At 33.0% G+C, this 15,760-nt stretch overlaps 1 protein-coding gene and 1 long non-coding RNA gene across 2 annotated transcripts; one reads left to right on the forward strand and one right to left on the reverse strand.

Annotated features, from left to right (window-relative positions):
- Positions 1-1,954: 1,954 nt before the first annotated feature.
- Positions 1,955-2,598, forward strand: LOC133816791 (uncharacterized). Its single transcript, XR_009885467.1, has 3 exons — positions 1,955-2,022; positions 2,124-2,148; positions 2,388-2,598. It is a non-coding gene; the product is annotated as an uncharacterized LOC133816791 (long non-coding RNA).
- Positions 2,599-13,994: 11,396 nt separating this feature from the next.
- On the reverse strand, positions 13,995-15,158 carry LOC133815689 (F-box/kelch-repeat protein At3g23880-like). The gene has a single exon (XM_062248499.1). The coding sequence runs from the start codon at positions 15,156-15,158 to the stop codon at positions 13,995-13,997; it is 1,164 nt and encodes a 387-aa protein (XP_062104483.1).
- Positions 15,159-15,760: the final 602 nt, after the last annotated feature.

A 15,760-nucleotide genomic window follows, 5' to 3' on the forward strand; every position in this document is an offset into this window, starting at 1 on the left:
AAGATTCCATCAAAAAATTTGTTAGGAATTTTCCCCAACACTTTGAAATGCATCAACTTAGCTACGAAATTCAAAGATGTGTATTTTTCACACCCTGGGAATAACGGAGACTCCATCTCGGCAAATAAGTCATTATAGTATTGGCTAGTACCTCTGCATTCTGATGCTGGTGGTATCTCATCATCAACCTCATTCTCATCATCTTCACAATTGTTAGGTTGTGCTATATCATTAAGAACATCCATCATCTCGTCCTCGTGACATTGGTGGACTACTCTATTGGTCGGTATTATTTCCTCCTCTCCATGCCAGTACCAATTTGTATAACTTCGTAGAAAACCATTCTCAAAAAGATGACTTTCTAGCACACCAATCGTTTGCAATTCGATATTAAGACACTTGTTACAAGGACACTTCACTAGTCCCCTTGTATCCACAAATTGTTGAGCTCTCTCAACAAATGCAAACGCTCCAGCAACATACTCATCAGAAAATTTATTTGAATTATTAATCCAAGTCTTGTTGATCGACATTCTATAGGACACTGCACAGTGTAAGAAATTATTAATTATTACACTGCACAGTGTAAGAAATTATTATTTGAATTATTATTTTTTCAATGAATTATCATGTTTTACAAATAAATCATCAATAACTTATTAGATTAAAGTTTATTAATTAATAAATTAAGTGAGTAATTAATAATCAATTTAATTTTAATTTTATATATAATTTAGTAATTACTTTTATTTGATTTAATTATTTGTTTTATTATACTTATTTTATTAATTATTACTTTTATTGGTTATTAAATTTAGTAAAAAATTTATAAGTTTATGCATATTGACCATTTATAAAATATTTATGAAAGAGAAAACCACAAAATGAATAACATAAATCTTATGGTTATTATTTATTGTATAATTTTATTGATTCACTCATTACTACTTTTTTCTTTCTATTTTTTTTAATGAACGCAAATTGCTTGCTCAGAGTTGATGTATGGTACATATATACATAAGTTTCCCTAAAAAAACACACACATGTACCATACATCTTAATTAGAAATATATCATATTTTTTCTTGGGTAAACCTGACTCCATATTTCTTGAGGAAAAATAGTTGCATCAAGAAAATTGATAGACTATTACAAAAGGATGGGAAGTAATTAAAGAAAAATAACATCACAAAGAGCAACAAATATACATATTATTATGAGAAACTCAAAACTTGTAAAAATAGTAAGACTTCTTTTTCTTGATAAAAAACAAATATACTATTTTAAATAGGACTAAATATGTGTAAATATCAATCTAGTTATAGGTAGCTATAGCTTAAACTTATTGTATTAATTACATGGAATTGGATTAACCTCCACTTGACTCTATATTGGGTTCTCTTAGAACAACATATATTTTTCTACATACATTAAAGTTTTACAAAAATTCAGTTGAAACATGTATTCTCTTCAACTTATAGCACATAATGAAAAAAAAAAAACCAAAATAAACAATACTAAATATAGAGAATAAACACATTTGAAGAGTAAATACCTCAATAAATCAATCAAAATCCAAAGTCTTTTATTATAGAAAATCCTGCAAAACCAAGCTCCTGCTCAAATTACAATCAACAATTAATCCTGAAAATTAAAAATGTCGTGGTTAGTCAACAGAGTACAAATTAATAAAAAGAAGAGTAATGCAATAGTGATTTATTTTTTACAACAATTACAAGTGAAAATGACATAACTTGGTAAACTTGGGCACGATATTGTTACTTTTCAATTACTTGGAGATAATTGGCTTGGACATTTCCATGTAGTTTCCAAATTAATAGAAAAATCTATTGTCCATGCATGTATAGTCATAGATGATTATTTTTTCTAAAAAAATTCAGGGGGTACCCGTGTGCCCACTGATCCTTAAGATTCTTCAGTCATATATATATATGTATATGTATATATGGGTTTGATCTTCGTCCTAGTTTAACTGCACCACTGGAATCTCTATCTCTAGCCAGTAAGTACTCTGTAACTATGACTTTTATTTAGCTTGGATTTTTAGTTCATGATCTGTTCACTAAAATGCTCCACTGGGTTTCTTTCTAAAAATGGATACAGCACCCATACTGGACTAGTCGCTGAGGTAATCGTTATCTTTCTTTTTGTCTGTACTGTCTTCTTTGCTACTGAACCAAATTTAACAAATTCAACCATTGTAGCTCAAAAACAAAAGCTCAGGGACTAAAATGAGTGTTCATGCATAGAGGGTATTGGTGCTAAAAACCATAAACTAATAGATAGTTGTAATACATATTTAAAATCTAAATAGAAAAAAACTACTTTTTACTGATTTTTTTTTATTTCTTTCACTTTCTGTTACAGATTTTTTCTTTTCAAACAACTATTATGGCCTCTGTAACATCATCTCAGTCACATGGCGGCATCCATAAGAATTTCAAGCAAATCACCCTTAACCGTAATAATATATATATGTATATAATGTTGTTCTTATATATGTTATGATTATATGTTTCACTGATTTATATCCAACTCGGTGATATAATAATTGTTAGGGTTGTTGCATGAAATTCTAAGAACAGACACCAAGTCAAGAAAATCATGGGAACAGAAGGTATACCAATATATAATTTCTATGTCAATGAACTATCTTTGATTTTAATCATGAAGATTTTTGGTATGTTTTACATTCTTAAAAGCATTATTATAATAGCTCATATGCACTTTTATTTTTTCAATAATATAATTTTATAGTAATAGATAGCCCTTCTTAACCTACTACGAATCTACTAGACTATATACAGAATCCTAAAGCAGTTTAACTCAATTCTCAGTTATCTATCTGTGATAAAAAAAAAAGATGCAGCTGAAATCAAAGCGAACTATATACTCTAAGCTAATTTATTTTGTCTTTCTAGAAGGATTCAAAATAGCTATAATTATACAAAAGCAATGTTCAAGATACAGAATAAGTGTGAGTTTTACAAACTTAAATTTGTTGTGACTAAAAATAAGGTTTTTGTTTTTATTTTTAAAAGTGAAAATAAGCATTTTATAATATAGTGAAGAAACAAGTCGTTGAGTTAATAAGACAAACCTTTTGCCCGGAATTCATAATGAGTACACTGTCTTGCAGTTAATGTGTTGTTTGGTGCATGTACCAGAAGAACCTGGATTAAAGGAAAGGCAAAGAAAAATAATGAAGTTGTTGAGCTTCTGGGTGTGAATACAAAAGTGTTTTAGTGAAAAAGAGTTATAAATCAGTGAAAAAGACTGAATAGAACTTGTATTATTTATATAGAATAGATACAACTGAGTTCTGTTATAAACCAACAGAATATATATATGTCCAAGAAAGAGGCTGTTAAGACAGCTGAAAATACAGTTGAAATAAACTAATTTGCAGTTAAATACAAGCCTAACCATATGTACTAACAGCCCCCTCAAGTTGATAGGGACCAACCACCACTACTCTCCTTATTGTGGTGCCTAATATTTTTTATTGCCCAAAAAATTTGTACATGTTTTTAAATCACGGGTGATAAAAAAATACAGAAAGAAAAAGTTATCAACTTGCTTCATTTGGCCTCTGTTCTCTAGTGATCCTGTATGCAAGAGTGGAAGTAATTCAATGAAACTCACTATTTCACAGTTACTATTTGACAAGATAATTTGGTGTCTGTCAGATGAGGACTGAGGGGCCCAAACTTGTTATTTTTCATAGATAAAAGAGGATATTATTCTCAAATAACACACACATAGCTAGACCTAAAGAAAGGCTTGTTATTTTATTGTTTAGTGTTGTTTAACTTAGACAAAAAAAGAATAGCATTGAGTGAGTCTTTACTACTGGGCATCCAATCTTAGTAAAAATAGTGAATCCTTTCAAACTGGGTTTCTGTTAAAATTTGGTTCTCTTTCCCTGATTTACCAACACAGGGGTAAAACATAAAAGCATATGTCAATGGTTAAATCATCCAAATTTGGCCAATCTATTCCAACCCTTTATAATAGTTTGTTTGTATGTGTAACGGGGTTTAAATTATTAATGCTCACAAACCATACTTTAAATTGAAAACAACTGCTTTGCAGGATTAATTAAATTAGGGAGAGAGGGGCAAACAGTTCAATTTGCTTGCCATTGGCTTCCTAAAGCATTTGCTGGAACTTCCATAAACCATCAACATAAAGAGAACAAGATTTAAATTTCATATTTTAACATCAACAATAATACTGCAGTTTTGCTAACAAAAAAAAAAAGAAGCATAGTTATTTTTTTAAATGAACTTTTACTTTCTTCCCATTAATTTTCATATTCAGAACACAAAACATCTTTAACGCAGCAAAATGATCACCAAACAATGGGTTTAAGGATAAAGCAAAAAGAGTACGGTAAGTTGTAAAAGGGGTCCACTGATATTGCATATGTTGAGGTGCTGTCAATCAATATATGCATGCTCCTTGTAAATAACATCATGATGTTGTATACAAAATTTTTGAGATACTTGAAGACTGCCTCTGGATTGGTTATAAGAAAAATAGAAATAAAAAGGTGGCAGGGTAAAAAGATGTAGATTGGGCTGGTTCGATTGAAGATAGAAGAACTACATCAGTACATTGTTCTTTTGTTTGGAAAAAACTTGTAATGTGAAGAAGCAGTATATGGTGTCCAGCAGTAAAGCAGGAGCTGCCTTGAGAGCACATGCTCAAGGCACTAGTGAGTTGATGTGGCTGAAAAGATGTTGAAAGAGCTACAAACCACTAATGATGACCCAAGCACAACCTATTGAACAATTTTTCAACTTTGGTAAACTAATTAACCTCATATAAGTACAAAGCTTAATTCCCATGAAAAAGGGACAAATATTCTTAATCAAGGTAAGAATTGTAATATAATATAAAAAACTCTCAACCTATCAGAGGTAAAAACCACAAAGGATGTCATGTATGGGAACCGACCTTTAAATTCCATTCGAAGCAACTTGGTCATTTATTACTGAATTTTGTATAAAGACCATTATTTACAATTTTTTTTGTATAAAATTGATTGATTCGATCAATTACTTCCATGACATGTTAAATTATCATAATTTTATTTTCAGTACACTGCTAAACGATCAGAGTGGTCCATAAGAAAGAAAGAAGTAAAGCAACATATATAATATTCTGATAAGAATATACTTTATCTATATATATGTAATAGTAACAGCTAATTTTCTAATAGTAACAGAGAAATCAGTGTAAAAAGGCAAAAAGAACAAATGAGGGGAGTCAAGACATTCAAATACAGGTTTTGAAACATTGAAATAGAGAGATACCTGCAAAACAGAGAAGGAGTCGAGAGATACCTTCAGTCACAAAAGAATATATATATATAAATTAACTAAACAATACTAATAATAAAAAACTAAATATTTATATATATATATAAATATATGTACCCATGGAGCTCAGAGGAACCGTCTCCGTCTCTGATGGTTCTCACGGTTGTCTACGGCGGAGCTTGGAAGAGCCACAGATGGAGGATGCTCGAGAGGATGGGGGTTCTCACGGTCGTCTCCGTCTCTGATGGTTCTCACGGTCGTCTCCGGCGGAGCTTGGAAGAGTCACAGATGGAGGATGCTCGAGAGGATGGGGGTTCTCACGGTTTGGGGTTGAGGTCTGTGAGAAGAGAGTGGGGTCTGAGAGGAGATGGGGGTTCTCACGGTTTGGGGTTGAGGTCTGAGAGAAGGGATTCGGTCTGAGAGGGGAGAGAAAGGGGTTTGGGGTATATATGGGTCTGAGGGAAAAAAAACTGGGGAAAACAAAAATTTTGGAGGGGAAAACAAAAATTTGGTGGGCTTTTTTATTTGGGTTCGCGGTAAATAGGGTAGACGTGGGGAGTAAGTCTAAAAGTACATCTAGCGACGAAAATCGGAATGTCGTCGCTAGATGTGTCGTCGCTAGAACCCAATTTTCCTGTAGTGTTAGACCATTTTGTACCACAATCGTAACAGCAGGACCTCCAGCATCTATTGATTGAGGAGGAATAATATTGATATCTCTATTACCTTCACATAATGATTTATGAGATAGTGAAGAAATAAAGAATATGACTACAACAAATAATGGAATAGTATTCATTTGACAAAGACGATTAGGGTTTTGGTAATTGGATTTTCTTAGCCTAGTTTTTGGTTCAAAATAATGTTAATACATTCTTCTTTTATAGGCAGCAAAAATATGTATAAGAACCCATCTGTCAAATTATAAGGAGCGACTTACCAAATCCATATATGTGGAATAATTTATTTCATAACATGCACTTTCCATTTTTATTTGTTATGAGAGACTTTTTGTTTTAATTTAATCAATATTTGTTTTATGTATGTTCACTTTCCAATGTTGTACATATATATGGAATAATATATTCTCGTTTATGTAACTTCTAATTAAAGAGACAGGGTAATCAAGAATCCAATATAGTTTAAAATTTCTAGTGCTAGCTGTTTATATATAAATATATATGTGACCAAATAAATTTTAAAAAAATATCACTATACTATGTACAATTTACAAACCATTTTACATGGAATGAATTAATTTATTATGTAAAAAATAAGGGGAAATTTTGTGGGGGGGTCAATATTTCATAGGGAATTAACTGTTTTTGGTTCGTGGATAAGTTATTATCTTAAATTTTTTATATGATTGTATACATTGTAGTTATGAAAAATCTCACACGTTTTCAAAAAATTATGAATTATCTACTTTGCCGAAATTAAGTTTTAAATAACTTGTGTCACACGCGTATAAAAGCGAAAAAGGCACACGTGCAACATGTCATTTGAACTTTATTTTTTACACAGTAAATTATTCAGAATTTCTCAAAAATATATAGGAGTCTCGCTATAATTACAATGTACACCATCATATAAAAAATTATTATTATAATTTATTCACGTACTAAAAACGTTGACTCACCTACCATGGTAGAATTTACCCAAAATAAGAATGATATTAATATTTGAAAAATTATATAATAGTAGGTAATGAGATGAATCAATAGTAAAAAAATTCACAATATAGATAAGAGAATATGAGATTGATGATGGTTGGTGGTGTGTTTTTGAACCATATAATAGGGCATGTCCTGTGCAACCCAAAGACCTCCTACCCTGAGGCAGTCACCTCTACCCCTACGATTTTAACTTATTATATATTATCTAAATTTACTGGTTGTGGTTTTAAACATTTGGGTTATCTCTTAATATTTCTCCACACTAGTAGTGTAAAATTTTGAATACATATTTGGGAAGTTTACAAAAATATCTCAGATTTTAAAAAAAATACTAAAAATATAGAATGTGGACTAAAGAAGATTCACTTGAAAAAAAAAAACAAAGAGAGAATTGAAATTGAAATTGAAATTGAAAAAGGGAAAGAAGAGAATATGCAAAGAGAGTAATTTTCTATTAATCCCTTCTCTTTCATGTATTCCCCATTTGTTACCATAGCAGAAAGAGGAGAAGCATAGGCAAACACAGCAGTCCTAATCTGATAACATAGGAATAAGACATAGGTTGATTTAATTTGTGAGAAGGTAAGCTCACACATGATAAAAAAAAAAAAAGTGACATGAAGTGGGAAGCACAAAGGAAACCTTCATTCTTGGAGGTGCATAAAGAAATAATTTGAATAGAAAAATAATCTCAACAAGAGCACCAAACATATTTGTGGTATTTGTAATCCACATAAAAGAATCAAGAAGTCTTAACTATACGATAGTTAATGTTAATATAGTTAAGGGGGTTAAGTTAGTTAATAGTCTCGGGTTAGTTTAGTCTTTTGCTCTCTATTTAAACCGTTGGTTAGAACTCTTTGGAATATAGAGTATTATGAGTTAGTGAGATTGATTCATACTGAATCATAGCTAAGGAGATTAAGGTCTGAACAAGAATCACTTTTCTTGTTCTCAAGTGATTTGAGAGGCAAAAGTTTTCCCGAGAGTATTTTTTGTATTTGTTCATGATCATGGTGTTTTGATCATTGAGAGATTGAGCTGCTGTAATCAAGAGTTGTATACACATTGTATCAAGATCAATAAAGGGGAGAAACTGGAAGTAGGAACTACCATTTGGCCGAACCAGTATAAAACTGTTTGTGTTTCTTGCTTTATTTTCTTTTCTGTTTTGCTGAGAGAATTGTTGTAGCAATACTTTATCATTCGACTGTTTGATTGGCTTTACTGTGTTCTTGTGCATCAGTTTTATTATTGCTAACATTTAGCATTAGTTTGTAGTTGTGCTTGCTGTTTAATTGTGTTAGCAGGGATTACCACAGTGGTATCAGAGCCAGGTTCGCACAAGAACCGATTCTTTGAACAAATTCAAAGATCAAGAAAGAGATGGCATCTTCCTCAACCAGATTTGATCTGGAGAAATTTGATGGCAAAGGGGACTTTAGTCTTTGGAAGGAGAAGATGATGGCGATTCTCATCTATCAAAAACTTGATATAGCTCTGGAAGAAGCCACTGAGAAGTCAGAGCCAGAAGCTGCTAAGAAGAAAGAATCTGACACAATCATCAAACAAGCTCGATCAGCAATAGTGATGAATCTTGCTGATAATGTACTTAGGCAGGTCATTGGAGAAAAGACTGCATTGGGACTTTGGAACAAACTCGATCAACTATACATGGCAAAGTCTACAGCCACAAAGATCTTCTTGAAAGGGAAGTTTTATGGTTTTAAAATGAATGCAACAGTTTCATTAGAACAAAATTTAGATGACTTAAACAAAATTGCTCTAGCTTTAACTAACATGGGTGAAACCATAAAAGAAGAAGATCAAGCTGTGATTATTTTAAATGCATTGCCTGAACTGTTTAAAGAAATGAAAACAGTGATAATGTATAGCAGGGATACTCTGACTTTGGAAGATGTTATGGGCACATTGAGGTCTCGAGATGCTGAAATGAATTGGCAAAAAGCTGCTAAACAAGAATCAAAGTCAGATGAAGTTCTAGTTGCTCGAGGAAGACCATTCAGAAGAGGAAATTCAAGAAATCGATGGAATTCAAACTCAAGATCAAGATCGAGGCCAAGAGAAACAAGAAAGTGTCACCATTGTGGTAAAGTGGGACATCTGATCAAATATTGCTGGGAATTAAAGAATAAGAAGAAGAAGGGAAAAGAAGAAGAGGAAAAGAACAATGGATCTAATGCAGTAACTGAGGATCCATACAGCTCAGATGGTGATGTGTTCACCATAATGGATCACACATCAGATTCGAATTTTTCAAGTGGAAAGGCTTATACCAGTTCAAATACAAGAGATGATGAAGAATGGATTTTGGACAGTGGCTGCACATACCATATGAGTCCAAATCGAAAATGGTTTATGAATTATTCAAAAGTTGATGAAGGGAATGTAATTATGGGAAATGACCATAAATGCAAGATTGCTGGCATTGGATCAATCACAATCAAAAACTCAGATGGCACTATAAAGACTCTAGAGAATGTCAAGCATATTCCAGATTTGAAGAGAAATCTAATATCTCTAGGGACACTTGATGATGAGGGTTATGAGTACAAATCTGGCAAAGGCACCATAAGGATTACTAAAGGTTCTTTATTGGTTATGAAAGGGATTAAGAGACATGGTCTCTATTTCTTAAATGGTGAAACTGTGCTACCTGCACAGGCTGCAACAGTCAGCAAAATAATTGCCGATTCGAAGTTATGGCATGCTAGAATGGGTCATATAAGTGAGCAAGGCTTGGTGGAATTATCCAAGCAAGGCTTACTCAAGAATTATACACATTCTAATCTCCCTTTCTGTGAAACTTGTGTGCAGGGAAAGCAAACCAGAATCAAGTTTACTCAAAGCAGTTTTCGAGCAAAACAAGTTCTGGAATACATCCATGCAGATTTGTGGGGAGCCAGTAGAGTTAAAACTCCAGGAGGTAACCAGTATTTCTTATCAATCATTGATGATTACAGTAGAAAGATTTGGGTTTTCCTATTAAAGTTTAAAAATGAATGCTTAGATAAATTCAAGAATTGGAAAATATATGTTGAAACTCAAACAGGCTGTAAGATAAAAACTCTAAGAACTGACAATGGCTTAGAGTTTATTAATGATGAATTCAATGATATTTGTATGAAAAATGGCATTCAAAGGCATAGAACTGTTATAAAAACGCCTCAGCAAAATGGTGTTGCTGAGAGGATGAATAGGACACTTTTAAACAAAGTTAGGTGCTTGCTTATTGAATCTAATATGCCTAAGAAATACTGGGGTGAAGCTCTTTATACTGCATGCTACTTAATAAATCGAAGTCCAAGTAGAGTAATTGGTCTTAAAACTCCTGAAGAACTTTGGAATGGTAAACCACCCTCAATGTCACATCTAAGAACATTTGGTTCAGCCTCTTATGCTCATAATGTTGAAGATAAACTAGGAAAGAGATCAATTAAATGTGTGCTTATGGGATACCAAGTTGGTGTCAAAGGATATAGGCTGCTTTCACTTGAAACTAACAAAATCATAATTAGTAGAGATGTTATCTTTAATGAGCATGATTTTCCTTTTAAAAGAAATGAGAAGGGTATGGTTTCTGATTTTGCAGGTAAAAACTCACCAAGAAAAAATGAAGTCAGTATTGAGATCGATTCTACACAACCATATCAAGATGGTCAAGACTGTGAACCTGAAAGTGGTACTGAGATGCAGGAGGAAGACCTCAGTGATTATCAATTAGCAAGGGATCGAGTCAGAAGGGAAATTAAGGCTCCTGTCAGATATGAAGAAGCTGATATTATTGCATATGCTTTAAATATCAGTTCTGGATCTCCAAATGAACCAAAGACATATAAGGAAGCTGTTGACAGTAAAGACTCACTCAACTGGATTAATGCAATGAAGGAGGAGATTGCATCATTGAAGCAAAACAATACCTGGATTCTTGTCCCAAAACCAGAGAGGCAAAAGATAATTGGCTGCAAGTGGATTTATAGAATCAAAGAAGGAATTGCTAACAATGAACCAAGGATTTTTAAAGCCAGACTTGTGGCAAAAGGATTTTCTCAAATTGAGGGAATCGATTATTCTGAAATATTTTCACCAGTTGTCAAGATGAAGACAATTAGAATGATGTTGGCATTGGCAATTCAACATGACTGGGAAGTGGAACAGATGGATGTTAAGACAGCATTTTTAAATGGTCAACTTGAAGAAACAATATACATGACTCAACCTGAGGGGTTCAAAACTGAATCAAGAAGCACAGAGCTAGTTTGTTTACTTAAAAGGTCTCTGTATGGTCTTAGACAATCTCCTAGACAATGGTACAAGAAATTCGACTCAGTTATCACCAAAGTTGGTTACTCAAGGTCAGACTATGATACATGCTTGTACTTTGCAAATTTAGACTCGAATTCAGCAGTGTTCTTACTCATCTATGTAGATGATATGCTGATAATGAGTAAGGACATGGATCAAATAAATCGATTGAAGAGCATACTAAGAAATGAGTTTGAAATGAAGGATCTTGGAGCTGCTAGAAGAATACTGGGCATAGACATTATCAGAAATAGAATCAAAAGGAGTCTGCTGCTAAGTCAAGAAAAATACTTAAAAAGAGTGATTCAGAAGTTTAAAATGGAAGACTCTAAAGGAGTAAACATTCCACTAGCAGGACACTTCACATTTTCTACTGATCAAGCCCCTAAAACTGATAATGAAAGGAAGAACATGGAAAAGATTCCATATGCAGAAGCTATAGGTAGTGTAATGTACTCTATGATTAGTACAAGACCTGACATAGCTTATGCTGTCAGTGTTTTGAGCAGGTACATGGCAAATCCTGGAGAAGAACATTGGAAGGGTGTTAAATGGTTATTAAGGTACTTGAAGGAAACAAGTAACCTTGGTTTGAAATTTGACAAAACATGCTCGAAGACTCATCTAGAAGGGTATGTTGATGCTGATTATGCTTCAAACCGAGACACTAGGAAATCAATTACAAGTTACTGCTTTCAGTTAAATGGTTGTTGCATTAGTTGGAAGGTTCAACTGCAACAAGTTGTTGCACTCTCTACTACTGAAGCAGAATTCATGGCAACAACCGAGATTTTCAAAGAAGCAGTGTGGCTCAAAGGAATACTGAATGAAATAAAGATGCTTTCAGGGAAAGTTATAGTCTATTCAGATAGTCAGTCTTCAATACACCTAAGCAGAAATCCAGTGTATCATGAAAGATCAAAACACATTGATATAAGACTTTTTTGGATTCGAAACAAGATTGAAGAAGGTGAAGTTAATCTTGAGAAAATTCCCAGTGAAGATAACCCTGCTGATGCTGGTACTAAGGTATTAACTGTCAGCAAGTTCCAACATTGTTTGGACTTGCTGAACATGGGAACTGTTTGAAGATTTCGATTACTCTCCCCTAGCTCAGTCAGACATTTCTCTTTATGTGGATTAAGGAGGAATTTGTGGTATTTGTAATCCACATAAAAGAATCAAGAAGTCTTAACTATACGATAGTTAATGTTAATATAGTTAAGGGGGTTAAGTTAGTTAATAGTCTCGGGTTAGTTTAGTCTTTTGCTCTCTATTTAAACCGTTGGTTAGAACTCTTTGGAATATAGAGTATTATGAGTTAGTGAGATTGATTCATACTGAATCATAGCTAAGGAGATTAAGGTCTGAACAAGAATCACTTTTCTTGTTCTCAAGTGATTTGAGAGGCAAAAGTTTTCCCGAGAGTATTTTTTGTATTTGTTCATGATCATGGTGTTTTGATCATTGAGAGATTGAGCTGCTGTAATCAAGAGTTGTATACACATTGTATCAAGATCAATAAAGGGGAGAAACTGGAAGTAGGAACTACCATTTGGCCGAACCAGTATAAAACTGTTTGTGTTTCTTGCTTTATTTTCTTTTCTGTTTTGCTGAGAGAATTGTTGTAGCAATACTTTATCATTCGACTGTTTGATTGGCTTTACTGTGTTCTTGTGCATCAGTTTTATTATTGCTAACATTTAACATTAGTTTGTAGTTGTGCTTGCTGTTTAATTGTGTTAGCAGGGATTAGCAACCAATTATTCACAGTACAAGCGAAATCTTAACGGAAAATATGTTATAATTTATTAGTTATTGCCTAAGAGACCAAAAAAGATTATTATGGCCCTCGCCATGCTCAACCTTTGTATAAGACTTGGGAAGTCTATTCCTTCTTTGAAGATGGGATTTTCTTAGATTCAACTTTCGTGGCTAGTATAGCTATAATCTTATTTTTTGTGGTGTTATGTTCTCTACTGGGTCATTCATCACACTATTTTAGATAAGCAATAACATATTTATGATTCGCATAAAGTAAATATCTCACAGCTCGTTAGTCACCCAACAGGACAAAGTAGGATAGCGATGAGTAAATTGCAAGGGATCCATAAATATGATTGAAAAAATCTTTAGCATACAATTGGAAATCCGAAAAAGAAAAGGAAAAATAAGCACATAAGTTATATATATATATGAGAAACAGAGTTGAAAGTCAAGTCAATATAGTCATTATCATGGAATCATCTCAATTAGTGCACTCCTAAAATCAGCAAAGTAGTGACTAAAAACTTTTTGATTTTCACTTTAGAGTTATTGCTTCTATCATGTAATTGTTAATTTATTCTCCACAAACAGATTACGGAGAATCTTCACTGCAGGTTATTTTCCCCTATTGATTGTTGAGGGCTAATGATGTTATATATGTAAGCATGTTATATACAAAAGAAGCAATAAACCCCTCTAAAGTAGATAATTAGCACAAAATTAAGATGAATGACAAGCTATAATATTAAAAGAACACTAAACCATGAACATTTCAACCAGTCGGACAGTTCCATACAAACAAGAGAAAGAACTTGAAAGTGGATACTAATATAAAAAATAAAAAAATGCATAAAGTTATAACTACTCTGTGTTCTTTCCTAATTGTCCTCTCTTTTAAGTATTGAAACCAAACTCTTTGCATAAGAAAGAGCCCCAAAATTCCCATGACACGGTCCCAAGGAGACGATGTGATCATCGAGTTCTTTGCTGTGAATGTTGTAGAAGACGAACTCACCATCTTTGGTTTCCATGAAGAGCATATCAGCATCCCAAAATTCTAGTGGGTATTTAATGTTTTCTAGTGGACCAATAGTTAGATGTTTAGACCAAGAATAATCACCTCGAACACCATCGGAAGAGGCATCCATTACCCACATATCAATAACTATTGGATCCAACTCAGGATAGAAAAACAGAACAAGACGATCATTCCAAACCACAAGCTTTGTCCATTTAGAAAGCGTAACCCATTCTCTTTCTATGAATGGGACATTAAATGGTATGATCTTAAATACCTCGTCACTAACATCAAAAGAAAGAATGGTGCAAGTCCTGTACCAAAAGTACCAATAACAAACTCCATCACAGTACACCACTTGGTAGTCAAAACTTGGAAAGTATAGAATTTCCATACCCAACTCGATTTCTTTCCAAGAGTTAGTACTCAAGGTGAATACCTCAGCTTTATATGGACCATCCCCATACCCATATTTATTTATAGACTTAATGGTAACAACTTTATACTCATTAGCTCTTGAATCATAATTAAATGCAACTCCTACCGATGATGAGTCATCACCAGGGTAGGCATTAGAAACAACCTTGAGTTCCCTCAAGGTAGGATTCAATAATACAAACACGCCATTCATATGATATGAAGAGAGACATATGATGCCATTACAATGGCCAACCAGTTTAAGTGAAGAATAACACGTAAGAAACTTAAGATTTTCAGGAATGTAAGAAGTATCGTCAAGATCATCGTAGTCATCACTGAACAATGTAAGGAAATGATTTCCTTTTTGGCTTTCAGGGTTCCTAGTGGTTAATACATTCCTGAATTGTATAAACGGAGACCGTAACTTATTGTTCTTCATATTGGCAAGGTGTTTGTCCACAAATGCAGGGTTTTTTATAAAAGAAGTGATCAGAACACGCCATGACTTACAAACAAACTTGAATCGTCTAAGAGAATCAGGAGGCAACCATGACATAATTTCCTCCAATAACTCATCCGGAAAATTCTCACAAAATGTCTGCATTTTGATCTTGCAACAATGATTTAAAGTATGTATAAGTTAGGGTTTGAAATTGATTAGAAGCCTCAGATTACCACCATAGATCCGATCGTTTCTCTGTGCGACAGAAATATAAACTATTATATACATGTCAAACAGTAATTAGAAAAAAAAATCTCCACTATTCTCACTAACTAACCACTCTTTCCACACACCAGTATCTCCAATCTCAGTAAAAATAGGGGAAGAAAAAAAATTAAAAGACAAATACTTAACAGACTAATGGTATATATGTTTTTTTTTTGTAGCTAGAGGTATATATGTTACACTAGATACAAACATCACAGATTTGCTTAGTTTTATTTATAAATTCTATTAATTATATTTATTAAATTTGTATCATTGTCATATAAATTTCAAATAAATAAACAATATTATATACAAAAGAATGACATAAACATATTTAATGAAAAATTAAGCCATAACATTGTTTATGATTTTATATATATAATGGAAGACTTCTCAATGGTTACTATCCATAGATGGATACTAATAATTATGATGATGTGGCAACATAGTGACTTGGTATAGCAAGTCACTAATAGGTAAATATTTTTTTTCTACAT

Source organism: Humulus lupulus, chromosome 2 (genome assembly GCF_963169125.1).
Source record: "Humulus lupulus chromosome 2, drHumLupu1.1, whole genome shotgun sequence".
Lineage (NCBI taxonomy): Eukaryota > Viridiplantae > Streptophyta > Magnoliopsida > Rosales > Cannabaceae > Humulus > Humulus lupulus.